Raw genomic sequence first — 20,636 nt, forward strand, 5'->3', positions numbered from 1 at the left:
TCAAGGGTGAGGTTGGGTACAAAAATGAAACCAAAGAAAACAGTTTTGGGGTTTTATTCTTTGTTGTTTCTGCTATTTTGAAATAGCATGTGAATTTGATGCTTTAGTGACTAGATTCTTTCTTGTGCTTCAAATAATTTTCTTCAGTGTGTTAATGGATCCTTGCTTGTACTCATTTGGAATTCAGTTGACTTTTCACATATCTTTAGCAAATCTTGCTAAGTTTCTTTAGCTCATAAGTATACAGTTTCTCAGTGACCAGTTCTGCAAATACTTTCCCTTAGGACTTTCTCTTGGGAAAATAGTCATGTTTTTTTTTTTTTAAATATATATGTATTTATTTGCAAGGAGAGAGAGAATGTGTGTGTGCGTGTAGACACACCAGGATCTCCTGCCACTGCATATGAACTCCAGATGCATGTGCCACTTTGTGCATTTGGTTTTATGTGGGTACTGAAGAATAGAACCTAGGTTATCAGGCTTTGCAAGCAAGCACTTTAGCTGTTGAGCCATCTCTCCAGCCTTATGGTTGTGTTTTAATCACTAGTTTCAGCACTGAACATATTAAAAAAAAACACTTAAATAAAAATCATAACAGAATTTATAATACAATGTCCTTTAACAACATAAAGCAACAGAAAGTTTACTCTATATATTTATTATATACAATATATAAATATTTATAATTAAATATATATTTAAAAGGAAGGTTATGAAATAGTAAGTTCAGAAAATGTGATGTTCTGTGACTCACTAAATAAGAATGCATAGAGGACTCAAAGGATAATAGCTCAAATGTTATGTTGTTAGACGGTTAGACTACCAGTACTTTTTACTTTCTTCTTCTGACACATATTTGTTTTTACTACAGTGGACATGTACTACTAATATAACCAGCAAAACCTGAGTAGGCTTTGTGGTCATGAGTATAAGCCTGGGTTCCAGGAATTCTTCACTAGCTCTTGAGAATCCATACATGGACTTCAGGGAGTGGCCAGAAACTGTCAGCCAACATGCAAAGTATGGCAGGTTCGCTACATAGAACATAGTCTAGCCTTGAAATCTTGATCCTCCTACCTCAGCCTTTGTTTTATTTTTGGTCTAAAATAGGGTCTTGCTCTAGCCCAGGCTGACCTGGAATTCACTATGAAGTCTTAGGCTGGCCTCAAACAGCTGGTGATCCTCCTACCTCTACTTCCCAAGTGCTGGTGTGCCACGCCTGACTACCTCAGCTTCTTGTTTTTATTTATTTTGAGGCAAGCCCAACAGACTGGTATCCTTTTTATGAGACAGGGGTGGGGGGTGGGGGGTTGGAGGGGGTGAATGAATTGGTACACCAGGGCATCCAGCCATTGCAATCGAACTCCAGATGTGTGCATCCCCTTGTGTGCACATGAGACCTTGTGTGTTTGTGTCACTGTGCATTTGGCTTACATGGGACCTGGAGAGTTGAATGTGAGTCCTCAGTCTTCAGAGGCAAGCACTTTAACTACTAAACCATCTCTACAGCCTTAACTCAGCTTCTTGAACACTATGTTTGTATGTACAAGAGTGGGACCTGGAAAGAAAGCAAGAGGGTCCATAGATCTCATCCATTCCTAAAGAGATCCAAGATTTAAAAACAACAACAAAGTTTTCAGACTATGGTATGATATTATTCCAATATCTTTTGAAGAATTATTCAAAGATTTGAGGTACAAATAATTTGGGATAGGAATTTTTTAGCCTCCCAGGTTATTTTCTTTATTGGAAAAATTTCTTTATCTCAAAATGAAATTTATACAACTCTCTAAAAATATGAGGAAGAAAGCAATTGGTTAATTTCTGAAAGAATATCTTAAGAGTAGTTAGTGCTGGGGCTTCCGGTTAAGATGGCAGTGTAGGTACTGAGCCAAAGCAGCCTGGGGCGGGGGGGGGGGGACACCAAAAAAACTCAGCAAAATACACACTTTTACTAAAAAGTGAGGTGTATAGGAAATTGAAGCGGCAGCGGAGAAGTAGAAGAGATCCAGAGCATCCAGAGCCTGCACAGGCGGCAAAAGTGGCCCCGGCAGCTCCGCCAACTGCAGCAGCGGCAGCGCACCAGAAAGCTGCCAGGCTTGGCTCCAGCTGCAGGAAAAGCCAGGTATGGGGATTTTCCACTCACACCGGTGCTCTCTGCAACTCAGGAAGTGAAGGGAGAGCGGCAGTGAGCATCGGAGGAGCAGACCGCGAGGTAGAAGAACATGTGGAACAGCGAGAGAACCAGAGCAGCTGCGGCTCCCTCCCCTCCCCCACCACCTAAGCCCAGCTCTAGCGAACAGAGCAGCGGTCCCAGGACCCAGCCACGCCAACTTGAGCCAACAGCAGGACCCAGGCAGGAGTAGAGTTCAGCAGCAACATCAGTGGCTCCGGCACCGGTAACAGGGGCCCCAGCAGCAGCAGACCCAGGAGCGGCAGCAGCGGCAGATCCCTCAGCAGCAGCTTCAGTGGCAGCAGTGGCAGTGGACACAGCAGCAGCAGCTTCAGCAGCAGTGGTGGCTCCAGCAGTGGCAGCTACAGCAGCAGCAGCAGAGGCAGCAGCAGCAGTGGCTACAGACCCAGCAGCGGCAGCTTTAGCAGCAGCAGTTCCAGCAGCGGGGGTGCTGATCTGCAGGGCCACACTTGCCAGGCTTGGTCTGCCCCACAGGAAAAGCCAGTGCCCAGCTCCAGATATCAGAACAGCAGCCCAACGACCCAGGCAGCAACTTGACTGAGACCAAAATCATCCAAGGTAACTTGGATTGCCCAAGGGAAGTGTCTCACTTGGTCACAAGCTGACTTGGATCCCTCAACAGACCAGAAATCTTAACCTCTTTGTTGATAGAGGATCTGGTTGTTATAGTAACTACTCTTGTATACATACTTGGGGCTGTTTTTGATTGAATGTGTACAGTGTTTAGTTAAATTTTAGAATCTACCTGTATCTTATTCCACTCAGCCTGCTTGAATACTCCTATACCTCGAAAAACCAAAAAAAAAAAAAAAAAGGACAGGCTGAGAGGTGGCTGAGAAGTTAAGGTACTTGCCTACAAAGCTAAGGACCTAGGTTCAATTCCCTAGTACCTATGTAAGCCAGATACACAAACTTCAATGCATATGGAGCTTACAATGGCTGGAGGCCCAGGCATGCCCACCTCCCCCTACCTTCTCCCTCATAAGTAGATAAATATTTTTAAAAAAAACTTTAAGCCAGGCATGGTGGTGCACACCTTTAATCCCAGCACTCTGGAGGCAGAGGTAGGAGGATCGCCGTGAGTTCGAGGCCACCCTGAGACTCCATAGTGAATTCCAGGTCAGCCTGGGCTAGAGTGAGACCCTACCTCAAAAAAACAAACAAACAAACAAAAAACTTTAAAAAGAAAGAATAAATGAAGAGAGGAAGGGGAGAAAGGGAGTAAGAAGGGGAGGGAAGGAAGAAAATTTAAGCCATATGTCGTGATTCACATCTATAAATCCCAGTACTTGGGTGACAGGTGGGTGGATGACAGTGAGTTCAAGGCCAGCCTAGGCCCCAAAGAGACCTTGCCTTAAAAAAAAAAAAAAAAAAAAAACTGGGCTGGGTGTGGTGATGCACACCTTTTGTCCCAGCACTCAGGAGGCAGAGGTAGGAGGATGGCCATGAATTCAAGGTCACCCTGACACTACATAGTGAATTCCAGGTCAGCCTGGGCCAGAATGAGACCCTAACTCGAAAAACCAAAAAAAAAAAAAAAGGCAAAAAAACCCAAATCTGGGCTGGAGAGATGGCTTACTGGTAAAGGCACTTGCATGCAAAGCCTAAGGACACAGGTTCGATTCTCCAGGTCCCACATAAGCCAGATGCACATGGTAGTGCAAGCGTCTGAAGTTTGTGTGGCTAGAGGGCTAGAGGCCCTGGCGTGCCCATTCTCACTCTTTCTCTCTGTCTCAAATAAATAAAAATAAATTTAAAAACAAAAACTAACAAAAACAAAAGAAAGAAAAAGATAAAAAAAGGAGAAGGAAAACAAAAAGCAATTTAATTTATTCCCATAGTATTCAAGGCTGATATCTGATCAGGGTCTTCTCGCTGTGTCACGACACATGGGGGAGGCAACTCTCTGGAGAGAAGCACCCATCTGTCATGAATGCACAGCTTGTATGACCTAATTATTTCTTATAAGGCCCACCTCTCCTGAGTTTGCTGAGAAACTTCCAGCAATATTAGTTAGGCCTTTTCCAGAACAATATAGTGAGTTATCTCCTACTCAAACATTATAGTCTTTAAAACCTAACAGCACAGAAGTCCATCTAGAGTGCGCAAGGAAGCAGGTAAGCTTCTCTTTGCACTCATGCTCACCACCCAGATCCATGACTTCTCCGGGAATACCATTATATCACCAGGAAAGTCTGCTATCAAGTATATTTTAATTCTCAGGCTAACTACCCAACCATAGTTCCCATGATATACAAATGATATATCTGACTTCTAGGTTTGAAATTATAAACAATTAAACTTACTATTTTTCTTTACAATAAAATGGCTAAATAAAATTTTGACAGCACTGAAGAAAATTATAATTTTCATTTGTTGGAGATATAAAAATACTAATGCAACCAAAATCTGGGGATGAAGCAATAAATAAAACAAGTGCAACTATATTTCCAGCAGAGAAAAAGGCAATTTGACAATGTATATAAACACTAAAAAAAACCTTCAGACCCTTTGACTCAATGATTTTGCTCCTGGGAATCTAAGTCTAAGGAAATAATTTTTTAAAAAATATTTTATTTTTATTTATTTATTTGAGAGAGGGAAAGAGGCAGAGCAAGCAAGAGAGAGAGAGAGAGAGAGAGAGAGAGAGAGAGAGAATGGGCACACCAGGGCTTCCATTGCAAACAAACTCCAGATGCATGTGCCACCTTGTGCATCTGGTTTACATGGGTCATGGGGAATCTAACTGAAGTCCTTTAGCTTTGCAGGCCAGTGCTTTAACCACTAAGCCATCTTTCCAGCACTAAGGAAATAATGTAGTATCTACCCACCTATTTATCAAAACTTAAAATACAAACCTTAGCCTTTATGTGTAGAAACTTACTATAGAAATAGCATAAAGAATATGGGAGTGATTCAATAAAGATAAAATTGCACCCACAGTGTAGTCACATCTGAATAAAGCATAATACCAAATGTACACCCATACACAGATATAGCCAAAACCAAACTTACGTTTTCCTATGAGGGATTCTAATCAGTGGTGGTGTACATACAGCTTCCTCTTGCTTCCTTTTTTCTTGGCATGTGTAGGTGTGATACTTGTGCGCGTGTATGTGCGTGTTCACATATGTGTGCTTGTGGAGGCCAGAAACTGATGTTGGGAATCTTCCTTGATAGCTTTCCACCTGTATTTAGAGGCTAGATCTCTTTCACTTAAACTAAGAGCTCACCAATTTGGCTAGTCTTAGTAGCCATTTTGTCCCAAGTATCTCCAGTCTTTACTTCCAGAGCACTGGGATTATAGGTGGGCAGCTATACCCACCTACTATTTACATGGGTGGTCTGGTCCTCACTTCTCATGCTTGTATAATGAATGGTTTATTCATGGAAACATCTCCCCAGGCCACCTTTTAAAATTCTTTTGTTCCCTAATTTATCAGAGGCTGTGCTCAATAGGGTACTTGTTTTTCCTAGAGTACCTGAGATGAGTAACACCGGAGTCCCTAAGGTAGGTTAGCCAGAAGTGTAGTTTAAGAGAATAACTTTGCTGGGACCAGGTCTATATGCATTTGCTTTATTTTAGTATGCCATTCTGGACTGGTGACAGTACTGTTTGGTGATATATAAACTCTTATACTTTAAAAACATATGTATCAAGCAAGAAGAATACCTTTCTGAATCCACAAGAAAAGAATTAAAAAAGAGAAATGAAGTGCTTATCCGAAAAGGGTTTAACTTTTATGCTATTTCTCAAAATATAAGATCCTCTGCACCTCAGAGTGCAGCCTGAAGTATTGCTAAGTTAACATGCACGGTAAGACTCCCAGCAGATACTTGTTTTCCAGTTTCAAATGGGTTCAAAATCATTTGCTTTGCTCATGACTTTAACATGTAACTTTCTCATATAGCTTAACAGAGGCAACAGCCAAAAGAAATGCATATAAAACCCTCTTAAGTTTAATAGATAAACATAGTACTAAAATTTTTAACTTACTGTTCATGGAAATCTAACATTGGTGGTTCAAATCGTAAAGGTCTGCAATTACCCCGGTACAGAGATATACTGTAAGTAAAAAGAAAAAGAGTGTGAAAAGCAATTCTTTAACTTATATATCATAGTTAAACAGATAAATTATAAGAATTCAACTGACCAAAGCGACTATACCTGAGCATTACCTAAGCCAGTCATTTTCTTTATAAATCCAATAGTCATGTATATCCAGGTACTTACAAACAACTCCAGGGGTTCAACCCCTCAAACTTGAAAGTCTAAAATAATACTCATGAGCATCTTTCCATCTACCCATTCGTACTTCTGTTCTATTCCTCTCAAGTCAAAATTGTCAGCCATACATGTCATCCTTGATTCCTTTTTCCTCCTACATCAATCCATCAGAATAATTTGTCGTCTCTAAGTTTGTTTAGATTCTTAGAGTTTTCCACTATGGTTCTATGTGTTGCCTAAAGGAAACACTATCTTATATGATCCCTGAAGACAAATTATGTGCAACTCACAATTCTACTTCTTTCTTTCAAGTCCTTGGATCTTGTTTTTTATGTAATAAGGTCTTCTGTAAAACAGTTAACAGAAGCAGTGCCCAGCAACTGTTAATGATGTTTACAGGATATTCAAGAATATGAGAAAGAGGAAACAATGTATAAAGATGATTCCTTTATAAATGCCTATCATCAGAATAATAGCAGAGGTATCTAAGGAATAATTTAATATTTAATTAGGTCAACACAAGCTAATACAGATATTATATTGTTTAACATAGCTAAAACTACAGTACTACAGCTATCACATATCCATAGCTAATGGAAATGATGCTATCTTTTTTTGTTGTTTGTTTTTTCAAGGTAGGATCTCTCTCTAGCCCAGGCTGACCTGGCATTCACCATGTAGTCTTGGGCTGGCCTCAACCTCACAGCAGTCCTCCTACCTTTGCTTCCCAAGTGCTAGAATTCATACTTTTTAAAAAAAATTTATTTATTTATTTATTTGAGAGCGACAGACACAGAGAGAAAGACAGATAGAGGGAGAGAGAGAATGGGTGCGGCAGGGCTTCCAGCCTCTGCAAATGAACTCCAGACACGTGCGCCCCCTTGTGCATCTGGCTAACGTGGGACCTGGGGAACTGAGCCTAGAACCTGGGTCCTTAGGCTTCACAGGCAAGTGCTTAACCGCTACGCCATCTCTCCAGCCCTCATACTTTTTTTTAAAAAAGATACGCAGGACACCATTTAGTGTATTATTAACAGAACACAATGTTTGCAAACAAGTGTTGCTAAAACAGAAAGTGGGGAAGAAGCAATATGCAAATCCTTTTGTGCCAATTTTAATGCAACAAAATCTGAGATATAATACATGCTGTTTTTTACTTTCTGCAATCATTTCATTTTTTTCTGAATCGTCAATACAATTGTTTTTTAAAATGTTTTTATGAAAAATGACTGATTTGGGGCTAAGGAAATGAAGACTATTTTCTAAGCTCAAGCTGGGAACAACTGGAGAGATACATGAGATCCTGGGGGAATCGGTCAGTACTACTTGATTATCCATGAGATCAAAGTCGAAGAACTCACACAGAAACCCACAGGACGATCTTAGAGCTGCAGGAGTTTGTTTAAGGTAGAAGTTTAAAATGTTTTCTGAACATCAATCACTACCTAAGCAAAAGGTACTCTCTGGCCCAGAATAGGTAGGTTTGACACAGGGTCCCACTCCATAGCCCAGGGGAGTTTCAAATTCAATATCCTCTTGCCACAGCCTCCTGAGTAGTGAGATTATAGTGATGAGGAAGAGCCATCTTAAAAAATGGTTTGGGGTTTGCCTGTCCCTAAAATAACCAGAAGGGCTGTGGAAATGCCAACTACCAGGCCTCACCTCGAGGATGTGATTCTTGATATATAGTACAACCCCCCCCCCCCAGGAGCCTGTAATTTTAAGCATTCTTGTATTTGGGAACTACTGCTATGCACTTTGAGCCACAAACAAGCACTGTAGACACAAATAGGGCTGTGGGTGAAGAGGTTACAAGTAGAACTTTTCAAGTCACCAACAATTTAAAGTGGTTCCAAATATCACTGTTATTAAGGAGATAGCTAATTAAACAGTGACTTGAGAGAAATGAGCAGTGCTTCTCCTATATAAAATGTATTATTCTATATACATTTTAGTTTTGATGTGCATTTCACTAAAACCTAATGATGTCACATACCTTTTCACTTATTGTTAGATGATCTCTTTTTTAAAGATACAGATGTCTTTTTAAAGCTAATTTACACATTTTTACATCTGTGTATATATGAACACATGTGTGCAGAGGTCAGATGACAACATGGGGTCCTCTCCTTCCACCTTGTTTGACACTGGGAATGCCAGACCAGCTGGCCAGAGGGCTTCCCATTGCTGTAGGCATACTGGGATTCCATACATGTGCCAATGTGCCACGTTGTGTTCAACTTTATGTGGGGACTAAAGACCCAAGTTTAGGTTTGCAGGCTTGCAGAACAAGTGCCATTAACCACTGAGACATCCCCCCAGAACCTCAAAGTTTACTTTTTAACTGGGCGGTTGTTTTGTTACTGAGTTACAAGAGAATAACCCATATATTATCGATATATGCCCCCCCGTTTTTAAAAAATTTTTATTTATTTATTTGAGAGCGATAGACACAGAGAGAAAGACAGAGAGAGGGAGAGAGAGAGAATGGGCACGCCAGGGCTTCCAGCCTCTGCAAACGAACTCCAGACGCGTGCGCCCCCTTGTGCATCTGGCTAACGTGGGACCTGGGGAACCGAGCCTTGAACCGGGGTCCTTAGGCTTCACAGGCAAGCGCTTAACCGCTAAGCCATCTCTCCAGCCCATATGCCCCCTTTTTAGAGTGCGCAAGAGAACCGGCAAGCCAGAGCCTCAGCTACTGCAATCGAACTTCAGATGCTTGCGCCACCTACTGGGCATGTGTGACCATGCACTTGCTTCACCTTTGTTCATCTGGCTTACATTGGATCTGAAGAGTAGAACATGGGTCCTTAGGCAGGCAACTGCTAAGCCAGATAACCTTTTTCATAAACACATACTATGAACATTTTGTTCATCCTAACTTGTCTTTTCCTTTTAATGGTGTTATGAAGAGCAAAAGTTATAATTTTTTGTTTGTATTTTTTTAAGAGAGAAAGAGAGAGAATTAGTGTACCAGGACCTCCAGCCACTGCAATCGAACTCCAGATGTGTGTGCCACCTTGTGTGCATGTGTGACCTTGTGCACTTGTCTTTTGTGTCTGGTATATGTGGGACATGGAAAGTTGAACATGGATGGATCCTTAGGCTTCACAGGCAAGAACCTAACCACTATGCCATCTCTCCAGCCCAAAAGTTTTAATTTTGATAAAGTACAATTTATCATTTTACCCTTTTTTTTTTTTTTTTTAAATTTTCTGAGGTAGGGTCTCACTCTAGCTCAGGCTGACCTGGAATTCACTAAGTAGTCTAAGGGGGGCCTCAAACTCATGGTGATCCTCCTACCTCTGCCTCCTGAGTGCTGAGATTTCAAATCACCAACAATTTAAAGTGGTTCCAAATATCACTGTTACTAAGGAGATAGCCCAGCTTCATTTTACTTTCTTGTTGTATACTCTTACTATGTTAAGAAAATTTTACCCAGGTTGCAAATAATTCTACCCAAAGACTACATTTTAAGTGTTTTATACTTCAGCTTTTGCATAAAGGCCTATTGGTATCCATTTTAAGTAATTTTTGTATGATGTTCAGGTTGAGTTAAGGGCTGAAGTTCTTTTTTTCTTGTGTGTATATGCGCAGGCACATGTGTGTGCAGTGTGTGTACATACATGTAGAGGCCAGAGAACCTCAGGTGTTATCCTCAAGTACACTGTACACCTCTTTTTGAGACAAGGTCTCTCACTGGGCTGGAGCTCACCAACAAGGTAGACTGGCTGGCCAGCAAGTTCCAGGTGTCCTCTTGTCTCTGCCTCCCCAGCACTGACATACACACGTATGCTATCATGCCTGCCATTTACATGGATTCTGGAGATTGAATGCAGATTCTCATGTATGTGAGGCAAGCACCTTACTCATTAAACTATCTCCCCAGGTCCCTCAGCCTCTCTTTTGTTGGTGTGCATGCATGTGTGTATAAAGTTCACTATTGTTTCTATATAGCTATTCCACAAGTCTTACACTGTCTATGGAAAAGACTATCTTTGGACTACCTTGGCATATTTTATCAAAAAACTTTAAGCTAGGTCTTCAAAACAAATGTTTTAAAAACATCCTTCAGGCCAGGCGTAGTGGCACATGCCTTTAATCCCAGCACTTGGGAGGCAGAGGTAGATAGGATGGCTGTGAGTTCTAGGCCACCGTGAGAATACATAGTGAATTCCAGGCCAGCCTGAACTAGAGTGAGATCCTACCTCGAAAAACAAACAAACAAACAAAACACAAACAAACAAACAAACAAACAAAAAGCATCCTTTAATTTGGTCTATGTTTTAAAAACTTGTTTGGCCTATTCTAGGTGCTTAAGATTTCCATATATATCTCATAGTAAGCTTGTCAATATCTACACATTTGTAACTGGTACTGCATTAATCTAAAATCCATTTAGAGGAAATAAACACCTTTTCCAATCTATAACTTTTCTCAAAATATCAAGAATTTCATCAATTATTTCCTTTCTTAGTCCAGTAAGTACTTATTGAGCACACCTACTATTTTACAGGTTCCAAGGGAGGCATTGACATTACATTAAATATGTTCTCCACTAACTAGGTAGTATGATACAATTTTCAGTGTCAAACGCCAACATTTTCTATTATATTTATCCCATAGTGTATGCTATTGATACTATTGTAAATGGCATTTTTCTATAACATTTTACTTTTGTACTTGCTAAAGAGAAATGGAAGATATTTCTGATTATTATCTATTCTTTAATCTTAATAAATTCATTTATTAGCATTCCTATGAGGTGGCTAGTCAGATATTAGCAGGCTTGAAGATAATGGTAGATAGACTCCTTTCTCATAATCAGCAGCTTGTGAAACCAGAAACAGAAACGTCAGGACTTCAGTTACCAGTGTAAAGAATGACAAATAACAACTAAGTGGCATCTATGGCCCTGGGTTAGAGACATGGCATTCCCCCTCTCTCTCAGCATGTGTGTGCAGGTTTATGAATGCATGCATGTGGAGGCCAGTAGTTGACAGCCTCATTTGTATCCAGGGCTTACCAATTTGGCTAGTGTAGGACTCCTCTGTCTATGCCTCCTGAGCACTGGGATTACAGGTGGGCTGTTATGTCTATCTGGCAATTACATGTGTTCTGGGTATCAGAACACTGATCTTCACACATGGCAAGTGCTTTATCCACTGAGCCATCTCTCATGCTCCAAGACATGGCATTCTAGAATTGCTAGATAGGAAGATTACTATCTAGCCAGAGGCTTTCTGGTAAAGAACAAAGCCAAACCATTGTCTCCTTCCTTAAGAGTTAATCCCTAATAGGCAGGCTATCACCGGGATAAGAAAATGCCCTTTAGGAAGTTGTTCCTGAAACTTTTTTGAAACAATAGTCTTAAATCAAGCCTACTTAGAAATGAAAGTTGGTAACTGTAGTATCTCTGGCCACTGTCTATCCTCACCCTTTGAGAGTGTTTTCCTCCACAATGGTTTCTTTAGCAACTGATCACTCTCATCCATTGAGGGTGCCTCACTCTGTTCTGTAGTAAACTCAACTTGCCATGCTCTATGTGTCTTACCCAGATTCTTTGACAGAGATCATAAGACCAGAGGAGGCCAGAGAAAAATCCCAGCAACACTCACAGTATGTGTGTGTGTGTGTGGGGGGGGTGGTGGTGGTATATATATCCCTTAGGATTTTCCAGGTACAGAAGCATGCTGCCTGTAGACATTCTATATAAATCCTAAGCACCTATAATAAACCAGACAAGTTTTGAAAATATTAACTAAATTGAAGGATTTTTAAAAAAACACTTGTTTTGAAGATTTAGTTAAAATTTTTCATTTATATAAAAATATGACAAGGCACAAAGATAGTCTTTTCCATAAGCGGTACTAGATCTATGGATATTCTTTCTTTCCAATCTGATTCTTGCCAAAATATAATGACAAGAACATGCAGTCCAATGTGGAGTGAAGAAAGTGCACAGCCTTGCCACTTTCCCAGTCTTCAAAGGGAACGCTCCCTCATCACCATCAAGTACCATGTTGGAAGCAGATATTAAATTTTTTTCACATGATTCTTTTTCTATACCTATTCAAATAGAGTTTTCCCCTTTATTTTGTAATAAGAGGAAACATACTGATTGGCTTTGAAATGCTAACTGATCTTACATTCCTGGTATAAATCTGTTTGTATCTTGATGTACTGTCCCATGTGGCATTTTTATTCCTGAAACTGTTTTTTAGTTCTAAAAGTTTCATTCTGGTTTTAGTATCATTCATTTCACCTCATTAAGTTCATGTTTTCTTTAAATCACTGAGCATATAGAAGAGATATACTAAAAAAAAAAAATTGGGTGGGGATTTTTGAGGTAGGGTCTCGTTTTAGTCCAGGTTGACCTGGAATTGACTATGTCTCAGGCTGGACTAGATCTCACAGAGATTTTTCTACCTTGGCCTCCCAAATACTGGGATTAAAGACATGTTCTACCACTCCCAGGGAGATACACTAAATGTTATGTGAGAATCAAGCATCACCTTGCTGCCATCAGCCATTCTAGATAAGCCTCTGTAACACAGAGCTATGAAAATCACATGTAGCACTGTTCTCTGGCTGCCAAGGCCACCTGGACCAGCTCTTCTGCAGGCACCTCGGAATTCCCAGTTGGCAGCCACATCCACGAAGACAGTTCTTCAGCAAACAGAGCTGAGGGGAGAGGGCGTGGGCATAGTCTCTGGCTTCAATGCTATCACTCCCACTGTTCTTACCAAGTTTTCACAGATCTTGACTACATGTTTGTTGACTCACTGTAAGCCTTATAAATAATATCCAGAGATTCTAACTGATCACCTCTGCTAATTTTGACCAGCTTAATAGATGCCTCTTGTGGGAAGATACTCTCATGCTCCTTGCACCACCACAGTTCTATAATGCTCAACTCTCTCTCATACAAGGTGGTAGACAAAGACCAACTCCTGAGGTTATCCTGTCAGCTTCCCCTCCCCCTCCTCCTGCAGACAGCAAGAGCATCAATTTTTCTCCTTGAATATGACTGAGTCATTTTTTAAAATAGAATATAGTGGTAGTGCTGGTATTTGGTATCTAAGACACAACTATAAAAGGCTTTGTGGCTCTCTCCTTGTTCTTTTTCTTGGATCACCTACTCTGGGGGGACATGAGCTGCTATGACATGAAAACAATTAAGCAGCCTTAAGGCAAGCACCACATGGTGAAGTAAGGCCTCCTATCAACAGTCAGCAAGGAATATTAGCCTTCTGCCAGCAGTTATGTGGGTAAGCCCACATGGCAGAAGATCTTCCAGGTTCAGGTCTTCATATAACAGATCTGGATGATATCCTCTCCTGACTGCAACCTCACAGACATAAAACCACTCGGCCGGACCACTCCTAAATTCCTTACTCATGAAAACGAGAGACAATATCTATTCAATGCTTCAGGCTGTGGGGTTTTGGTAACTTATTACATAGCAACACACACACAAAACATGAAATGTGTTGCCTCCAAATTTAAGTACAAAGCTCTGATACTCCTACTATCAGTGGCAGCAACTTTTTCCTTGTCTCCCACCTTGAATCCTTGCAAACTTAGCCTTCAAGTCCCACCTAAAACAGGTCCTTCCCAGCTTTGGAGTCTCCCTAGTGGATCATAATGAAGCAGAGACAAGCTGTCTTCACTGTGTCCTGCCTGAACTGACTTTTACACCATAAAGTTTTGGGGTGATCTGTTAGACAAGTGTGGACATTAGGTAAGTGAGCCATGGGATGAGAACATACTTATGCACATTATACTGGGAGAATATCATCTTCTGAAGTACAAAGCAGCACAGCTGCATAGCTAACTTCTATCTGCTGGGACAGGAGCTAGGGGAGAAGCACAAGCACAGCAGGCATGCCTGCCTTCCCTCTATGTCAGCTCGAGACATGTCAGTCAGAGTCCTAGAGCCCATCTATGGTCTGACCAAAGAGGCACCAGACTAGCCTCACAGTGGCCTGCAGACAACTCATCCCAGTGCCTAAAACAGCTGAGCAGGGTTCACAGGTCCCAAGAGAGAGATGGATGGACTGTGCAGCAGGGAAGATGGGTCATGCTACTGTAGGTGAGAGCAAGTGAGAAAAGCAAGATTGGGGAATACTGAAGGAGTTCTTACTGTTATATTTATGAAGTCATTAGTTGTCCTAGTTTTAATTTGAAGATGTGATACCTTTCTCTGAAAACAAAATTGTTTTTTCAATTACTTCTGACAATTTATGCATGTATATAATGTATCTTGGTCATATTCATTTGACTCTTTTATCTCCCTTCCACTTCTGCAGAACCTCTTCTTCTTTCTTCCATCTAGTCTCCCTTCTACTTTGATGTCTTTCTGGTGACCTGTGGGTTTAATTAGGGTGGCTTGCATGAGCATGGGCCGGGGATGATTTACTAGAGCATGGGCAACTTACCAGTGGCTCTAACAATGAAGAAAATACTGTTCCCTCACCCAGTAACTATTAATTGTCAATAGATCCCCAGGGAGGGGGTGGAGTCTCATAAACCTCTCCCACAACCATGAGGGAATGTTAACGAGCCCAATCTTGTTCATGTCACCACAGCTGCAGTGAGTTCATGTGTGCACTGGTCACAAGGACAGAGTTTCACAGCACACTTCACCATCCTCTGGTTCTTACATTCTTCTGCACTGTTCCTGAGTTGGAGGGGGGGAGATATAATGTCCCATATAGCACTGGGCACTCAACACCACGTAGTCTCAGCACTCTGACTACTTAGGAATCTCTGCTGTTACCAGCTTGAACTTCACACAGAAGCTTCTCTGACCACAGCTGAGAGCTGCACTGACTGAGGGGTCTCTGCACAGCAGCGCAGTCTGGTGGACGCTGGAGAGGGAGGAGAGTTCTTTGTTGATGCAGTCTGTATTTCGCTGGTTTGAGGACACCCACAACTGCACTTCAAGCAGGAAGGCGTCGGATGAGGATGCGTTCCTGGTCCCTGCGGACCACCAGGGCAGCTTCAGCGGAAGCAGGAGCACTGGTGCCGCTGCAGCTACTTGGGAGCTTAGTGCCTGATTTCATCACAGTATTTGTTTTTAAAAGTACTTTTATTTATTTGTCAGTAGAGAGGCAGAAGAGAGAGGGAGAGAGAAAATGGGTATAATAGGGCCTTTAGCTGCTGTGAATGAAATTCAGATGCATGCGCCACTTTGTGCATCTGGCTTTACATGGGTGCTGGGGAATGGAACCTGCAGGAAGCATCTTAACAGCTGAGCCATCTCTCCAGCTCTTACTGGTAATTTTTAAAGATAAGTTTGTTGGGTTTTTAATTTTCAAAACTAGATTCACTAGCATTGAAACATACTCCTAAAAATATGCATTGTGAGCCAGTTCAGTTTTTAAGGCTGTGAAATGGCTCATCACCTGAGAACCCGATGAGGCCATAACCAGCATGCCAACTGTCACTCGAGGTGTTCACTGTAACAGCGCCTGGGAATAATTCAGTGACCAGGAATGCAGCAACATCACTATGCTGAGCCTTCTAAGCTAAGCTATTTTAGACCAATAGTTCCCTGGGTGAGAAATAAGAAAACGCTGGGGGTGGGGGGGCATAAAATAGCTGCTAAAGGGACTGGCTGTCTAACTCAAAGAAAACATTCATTTCCCTACAGGTACCACCTGTAGGCTTTCACTGGATGTGGAAATCAGGCCAGTATCTTCCTTTTATCTTATCTCTAAGGGATAAGAAAAGGTACCAAAAGACTAAAGAAACTGGTGGTGAGGATGTGGAGAAGGTTTCTTCAAATCCATATACATGTATGTATTTTTATAATGCATGAGGTAAAATAAATCCCTGTTATCACAGGAAGCCTGTGTTTAAAAAAAGTTTAAATCACAAGACTGGTTTGCTCAGCTCTGAGCGTCTCCTCTGGGGCCACAGGCAGACCCCTGGTAAGTAAAGGCAGCAATGGTCAGTCCATAAAAGGAAGCAATGATCCCAAGAGAAGTCACCAGGAGTTACAAAAATGATACACTTTTTCTTTGAGAGAAAGAGAGCGAGTGAGCGATAGATGACACACTAAGGCCTCAGCCACTGCAAACAACTCCAGGCACTTTCACCACCTAGTGGGCATGTGCACCTTGTGCTTGCCTCACCTTTATGTGTTTGGCTTATGTGGGATCTGGAGAGGCAAATATGGGTCCTTAGGCTTCACGGGCAAGCACCATAACTACTAAGCCATTTCTCTAGCCCCAAGGATGATACTTTTAACAAGTTTGGATCTTACGTGTCCTATAAGGCCCATGTCTTAGAGCTTGATGGGAATTGGTAGAAGGCCTTTAGGTCATTGGGAACATAGTCTTTAAGGGGCTCATGGGACTTCAGTACCCTCTCCTCACAGATGAATATATGAGCAGATTTGTTCTGTCATGCCCTCTTGCCCTGGGGTGCTAGGAGTGAAATGGCCCAAAATGTGAGTCATGCTAAAGCCTTTTCTCTTTAAGTTGGTTATCTTAGATATTTGTCATAGTAGCAGAAAGCTGACTATTATAGGATGGCAATCTACATAAATTGCATGACATACAAATTTAGATTTAACTTTGGCTTTACAAACACAGTATTTAGAAAAATACATGATGGGCTGGAGAGATGGCTTAGCAGTTAAGTGCTTGCCTATGAAGCCTAAGGACCCTGGTTCAAGGCTCAATTCCCCAGAACTGACATTAGCCAGATGCACAAGGGGGCACATGTGTCTGGAGTTCATTTGCAGTGGCTGGAGGCCCTGGCACCCCCATTCTCTCTCTGCCTCTTTCTCCCTCCGTCTGTTGCTCTCAAATAAATAAATAAAAATAAACAAAATTTAAAAAAGAAAAATATATGAGATTTTTAAAAAATTTTTTAAAAAATTTATTTGAGAGTGATAGACAGAGAAAAAGAGGCAGAGAGAGAGAGAATGGGCACGCCAGGGCCTCCAGCCACTGCAAACGAACTCCATCTGCGTGCACCCCCTTGTGCATGGGGTCCTGGGGAATCGTGCCTTGAACTGGGGTACTTGGGCTTCATAGGCAAGCGCTTAACCGCTAAGCCATCTCTCCAGCCCAAAATATATTCTTATAATTTGCTATTGTCTGTTCGTCAAAACAAATGGCATAAAGTGAATGGGAGAACTGCAGGAATCCTACAGAAGAAACTGAAAGCACTGGTATCAAAAGTATATAAGCCTTACCTTTTCTGTTGATATGAACTGAGCCCAAGTGTTGTTTCAGTCTGTAAAAGGAAGAAAATAATGATAAAGTGTTAAAACCAAACTGTTAAAATATAGGCATATAGAATATCCAAAATATTTTACTGAACACTCAACTTTTATTTTATACCCTCTTGGAATTTCAGGTTAAAAATGATTCTCAAACAACATGAAGTGATTGGTCATACTATATAGTTCAACTGAGAGATAATTGGCATCAAATTTTAAAATACATGGAAATAACATAAAATGATGTTATTGATTATGTAAGTTTGCCAAACAATACAAGTCCTATGAAGAAAACCCTCTTTATGATCACTTCGTAGGATGTCACAAATGGTCCCCACTCTTACCTCCTCCCTGCAGCAGGTGGGGTGGTGGTGTGTAATAGTTCCTGCTACCATGAAGTATCCATGGGAGGGGGACAGGTATTTAAGCACTAAATACATTTTACACACTGAGAAATGATTTTTAAAATACTGGAAAGGGGTTGTGAAAGGGAACAAACAAGTGATGTACATGAGAAGAGTTAACATTTACACTAAAATATGAAGGACAGAAAAAGTGGCATGAAATTGGCACAGGTGGCAAAGGAAAACAACACATATAAAGTCTCCTAAGCAAGGAAAGAGCTTGATGCATTCAAGAAACAGATAGCAGATCAATCTGGCTGGACTGGAGACAAGAAGAGCAGTAAAAAATTGGTTCTAGGACAGGTAAAAGCTAAATTATGTTGTACTGTGTTAAGAAGTCATGGTAAGGGACTTGCTGTGCAAGCATGAGAGCCCGAGGGCACCTGAAAAACTCGAGTTCAATGCCCCATCAACTACATAAACAGCCAGGCATGACTATGCATGTATGTAGCCTTAGTCCTGTAAGGAACAGAGACCAGAGAATTACTATGGCTCAATGAAACCTGCAAGCTTTGGAATCAGTGTGCACACTACCTAAAGGAAGCACATGGATGTGCAATGAAGACACCAATGTTCTCTGACCTTTGCCTCTGCATATTCACACACGTGCATACCAACAACACATACACACGTGTGTGAGGAAGAGGCAGTAGGATAATGTATACCAAATGCACGCAAAACAAAGGATATGAAGTATGAAGAAGTAAGAGATCAGCAGACATGACCTTATTGAAGTATAAAGAAATGATTCTGCTGGTAATATGGAGGATGAATTAGAAGACAAGAAAGAAACTGGGGAAACAACTGCTGCAGTTCAGGTGATGAAGGATCTTAATGATTATGAGAAAATGTCAAGACTGCAGGAACACTATTGGTGAATTTATCCTAAAATGCTAGCTTCTACATTATAAAAAGAAAAAGCATAAACAGTATAGCATTATTTTTTTCCTTTAATATACACTGTTTTGAAATAATATTTTGGTCTAGAGCCATATGCACTAGAACTCACATGAAATGATATTTTTTATTATATATTTTGGCAAAGGTTTATGAGGAAGATATGGCAGATATAGGAAAATATACTTATTTTTTAAAGATGTGTGGTTTGAATAAAAGTGTCCACAATTTTATTTAATATGTTTTAGCAATATAATTTGTGTGTATACATATATGTATAAAGAAATATTACAGAATGATAATAATCATTGGGTCTGAGTGGTTTGTGAATGGGTAGTCACTAAATTCTTTTACTTTCTAGACTTAAAAACATCCTTTAACATTTTGCAAAAAATTATATCCATTTCCATGCTGGGCATGGTGGCGCATGCCTTTAATCCCAGCACACGGGGGGCAGAAGTAGGAGAATCGCCATGAGTTCAAGGCCACCCTGAGAATACAGAGTGAATTCCAGGTCAGCCTGGGCTAGAGTGAGACCCTACCTCAAAAAAAAAACCAACAAAAAAAATTATATCCATTTCCACAGAGTGGGTGAAAACAAATGAAAATCAATTATTTGATATGCATTTAATACCTAGAGTATATAATGAACACCTACAATTTGAGCTGGGGATGTAGTTCAGTTGGTAAAGTGCCTGCCTAGCATGAACAAAGTCCTGGGTCTGATCCCCAGAACTGCATAAAACTGGACATCAGTGATAGTCTGTTGTAATCCCAGCACTTAGAAGCAGGTTGTGCTCAGCCTGGTGGCTCACCATAAACACTACTCAAAAGTCAAAAACTGGGGCTGGAGAGATTGCTCAGTGGTTAAGGTGCTTGCCTGTGTAGCCTACGTACTCATGTTCAATTCCCCAGATTCCATGTAAGCCAGATACACGAGGTGATGCATGTGCAAGGTCATGCATGCCCAAAAGGTGACACACATGTCTGGAGTTTGATTACAGTGGTTAGAGACCCTCAAACACCAATTCTCTCTCTCTTTCAAATATAATAATAATAATAATAATAATAATAATAATGAGAAGAAGAAGAAAGAAGAGGAGGAGGAGGAAGAGGAGGAAGTAGCAGCAGCAGCAAAAATAGATCTAATGAGCCAGGCATGGTGGCACACGCCTTTAATCCCAGCACTCGGGAGGCAGAGGTGGGAGGACTGCCGTGAGTTCGAGGCCACCCTGAGACTCCATAGTGAATTCCAGGTCAGCCTGGGTTACAGTGAGACCCTACCTCAAAAAACCAAAAAAAAAAAAAAAAAAAATAGATCTAATGTCAAAAATAGGATAAAGGCAAAGCAAATAATGACTACAACATGAAGACCAGTGTAATGAAAAGGCAAAAACTGGGAAAAAGATACTAGTGAAGCAAAGAAAAAGCATAGGGAATTCTCCAAGAAAAATAAGTAGTCTGTAACCATCTAAAAAAAAGGATGACTGTTTCATTAAACAACAAAGAAATCCCTAAAGACAATAAGATTTCACTATCTGACTAGCAGGGACCTTTGAACTATATAAAGTTACACCCACAAGATAATGTCTACCAATACTCAGGGCCCTAGAAAATGTCTGTATCATGTATTTTGGGCCTTCTGTCACAAATGACCTACCCATAGTGTTAAAA

The 20,636-nt window shown here is 41.0% G+C and overlaps 1 protein-coding gene across 1 annotated transcript in view; it reads right to left on the reverse strand.

Annotated features, from left to right (window-relative positions):
* The window catches only part of Tmem131 (transmembrane protein 131), a 197,345-nt gene that overhangs the window by 111,899 nt on the left and 64,810 nt on the right, over positions 1–20,636 (reverse strand). The window contains exons 3-4 of the mRNA XM_004669801.2: positions 17,635–17,675; positions 6,192–6,260 (exon numbers count right to left, since the gene is read on the reverse strand). Of these exons, the coding sequence (XP_004669858.2) occupies positions 6,192–6,260; positions 17,635–17,675 (110 nt within the window). The remainder of the gene's footprint in view (positions 1–6,191; positions 6,261–17,634; positions 17,676–20,636) is intronic.

This window comes from Jaculus jaculus, chromosome 4 (assembly GCF_020740685.1).
Source record: "Jaculus jaculus isolate mJacJac1 chromosome 4, mJacJac1.mat.Y.cur, whole genome shotgun sequence".
Classification (NCBI taxonomy): domain Eukaryota; kingdom Metazoa; phylum Chordata; class Mammalia; order Rodentia; family Dipodidae; genus Jaculus; species Jaculus jaculus.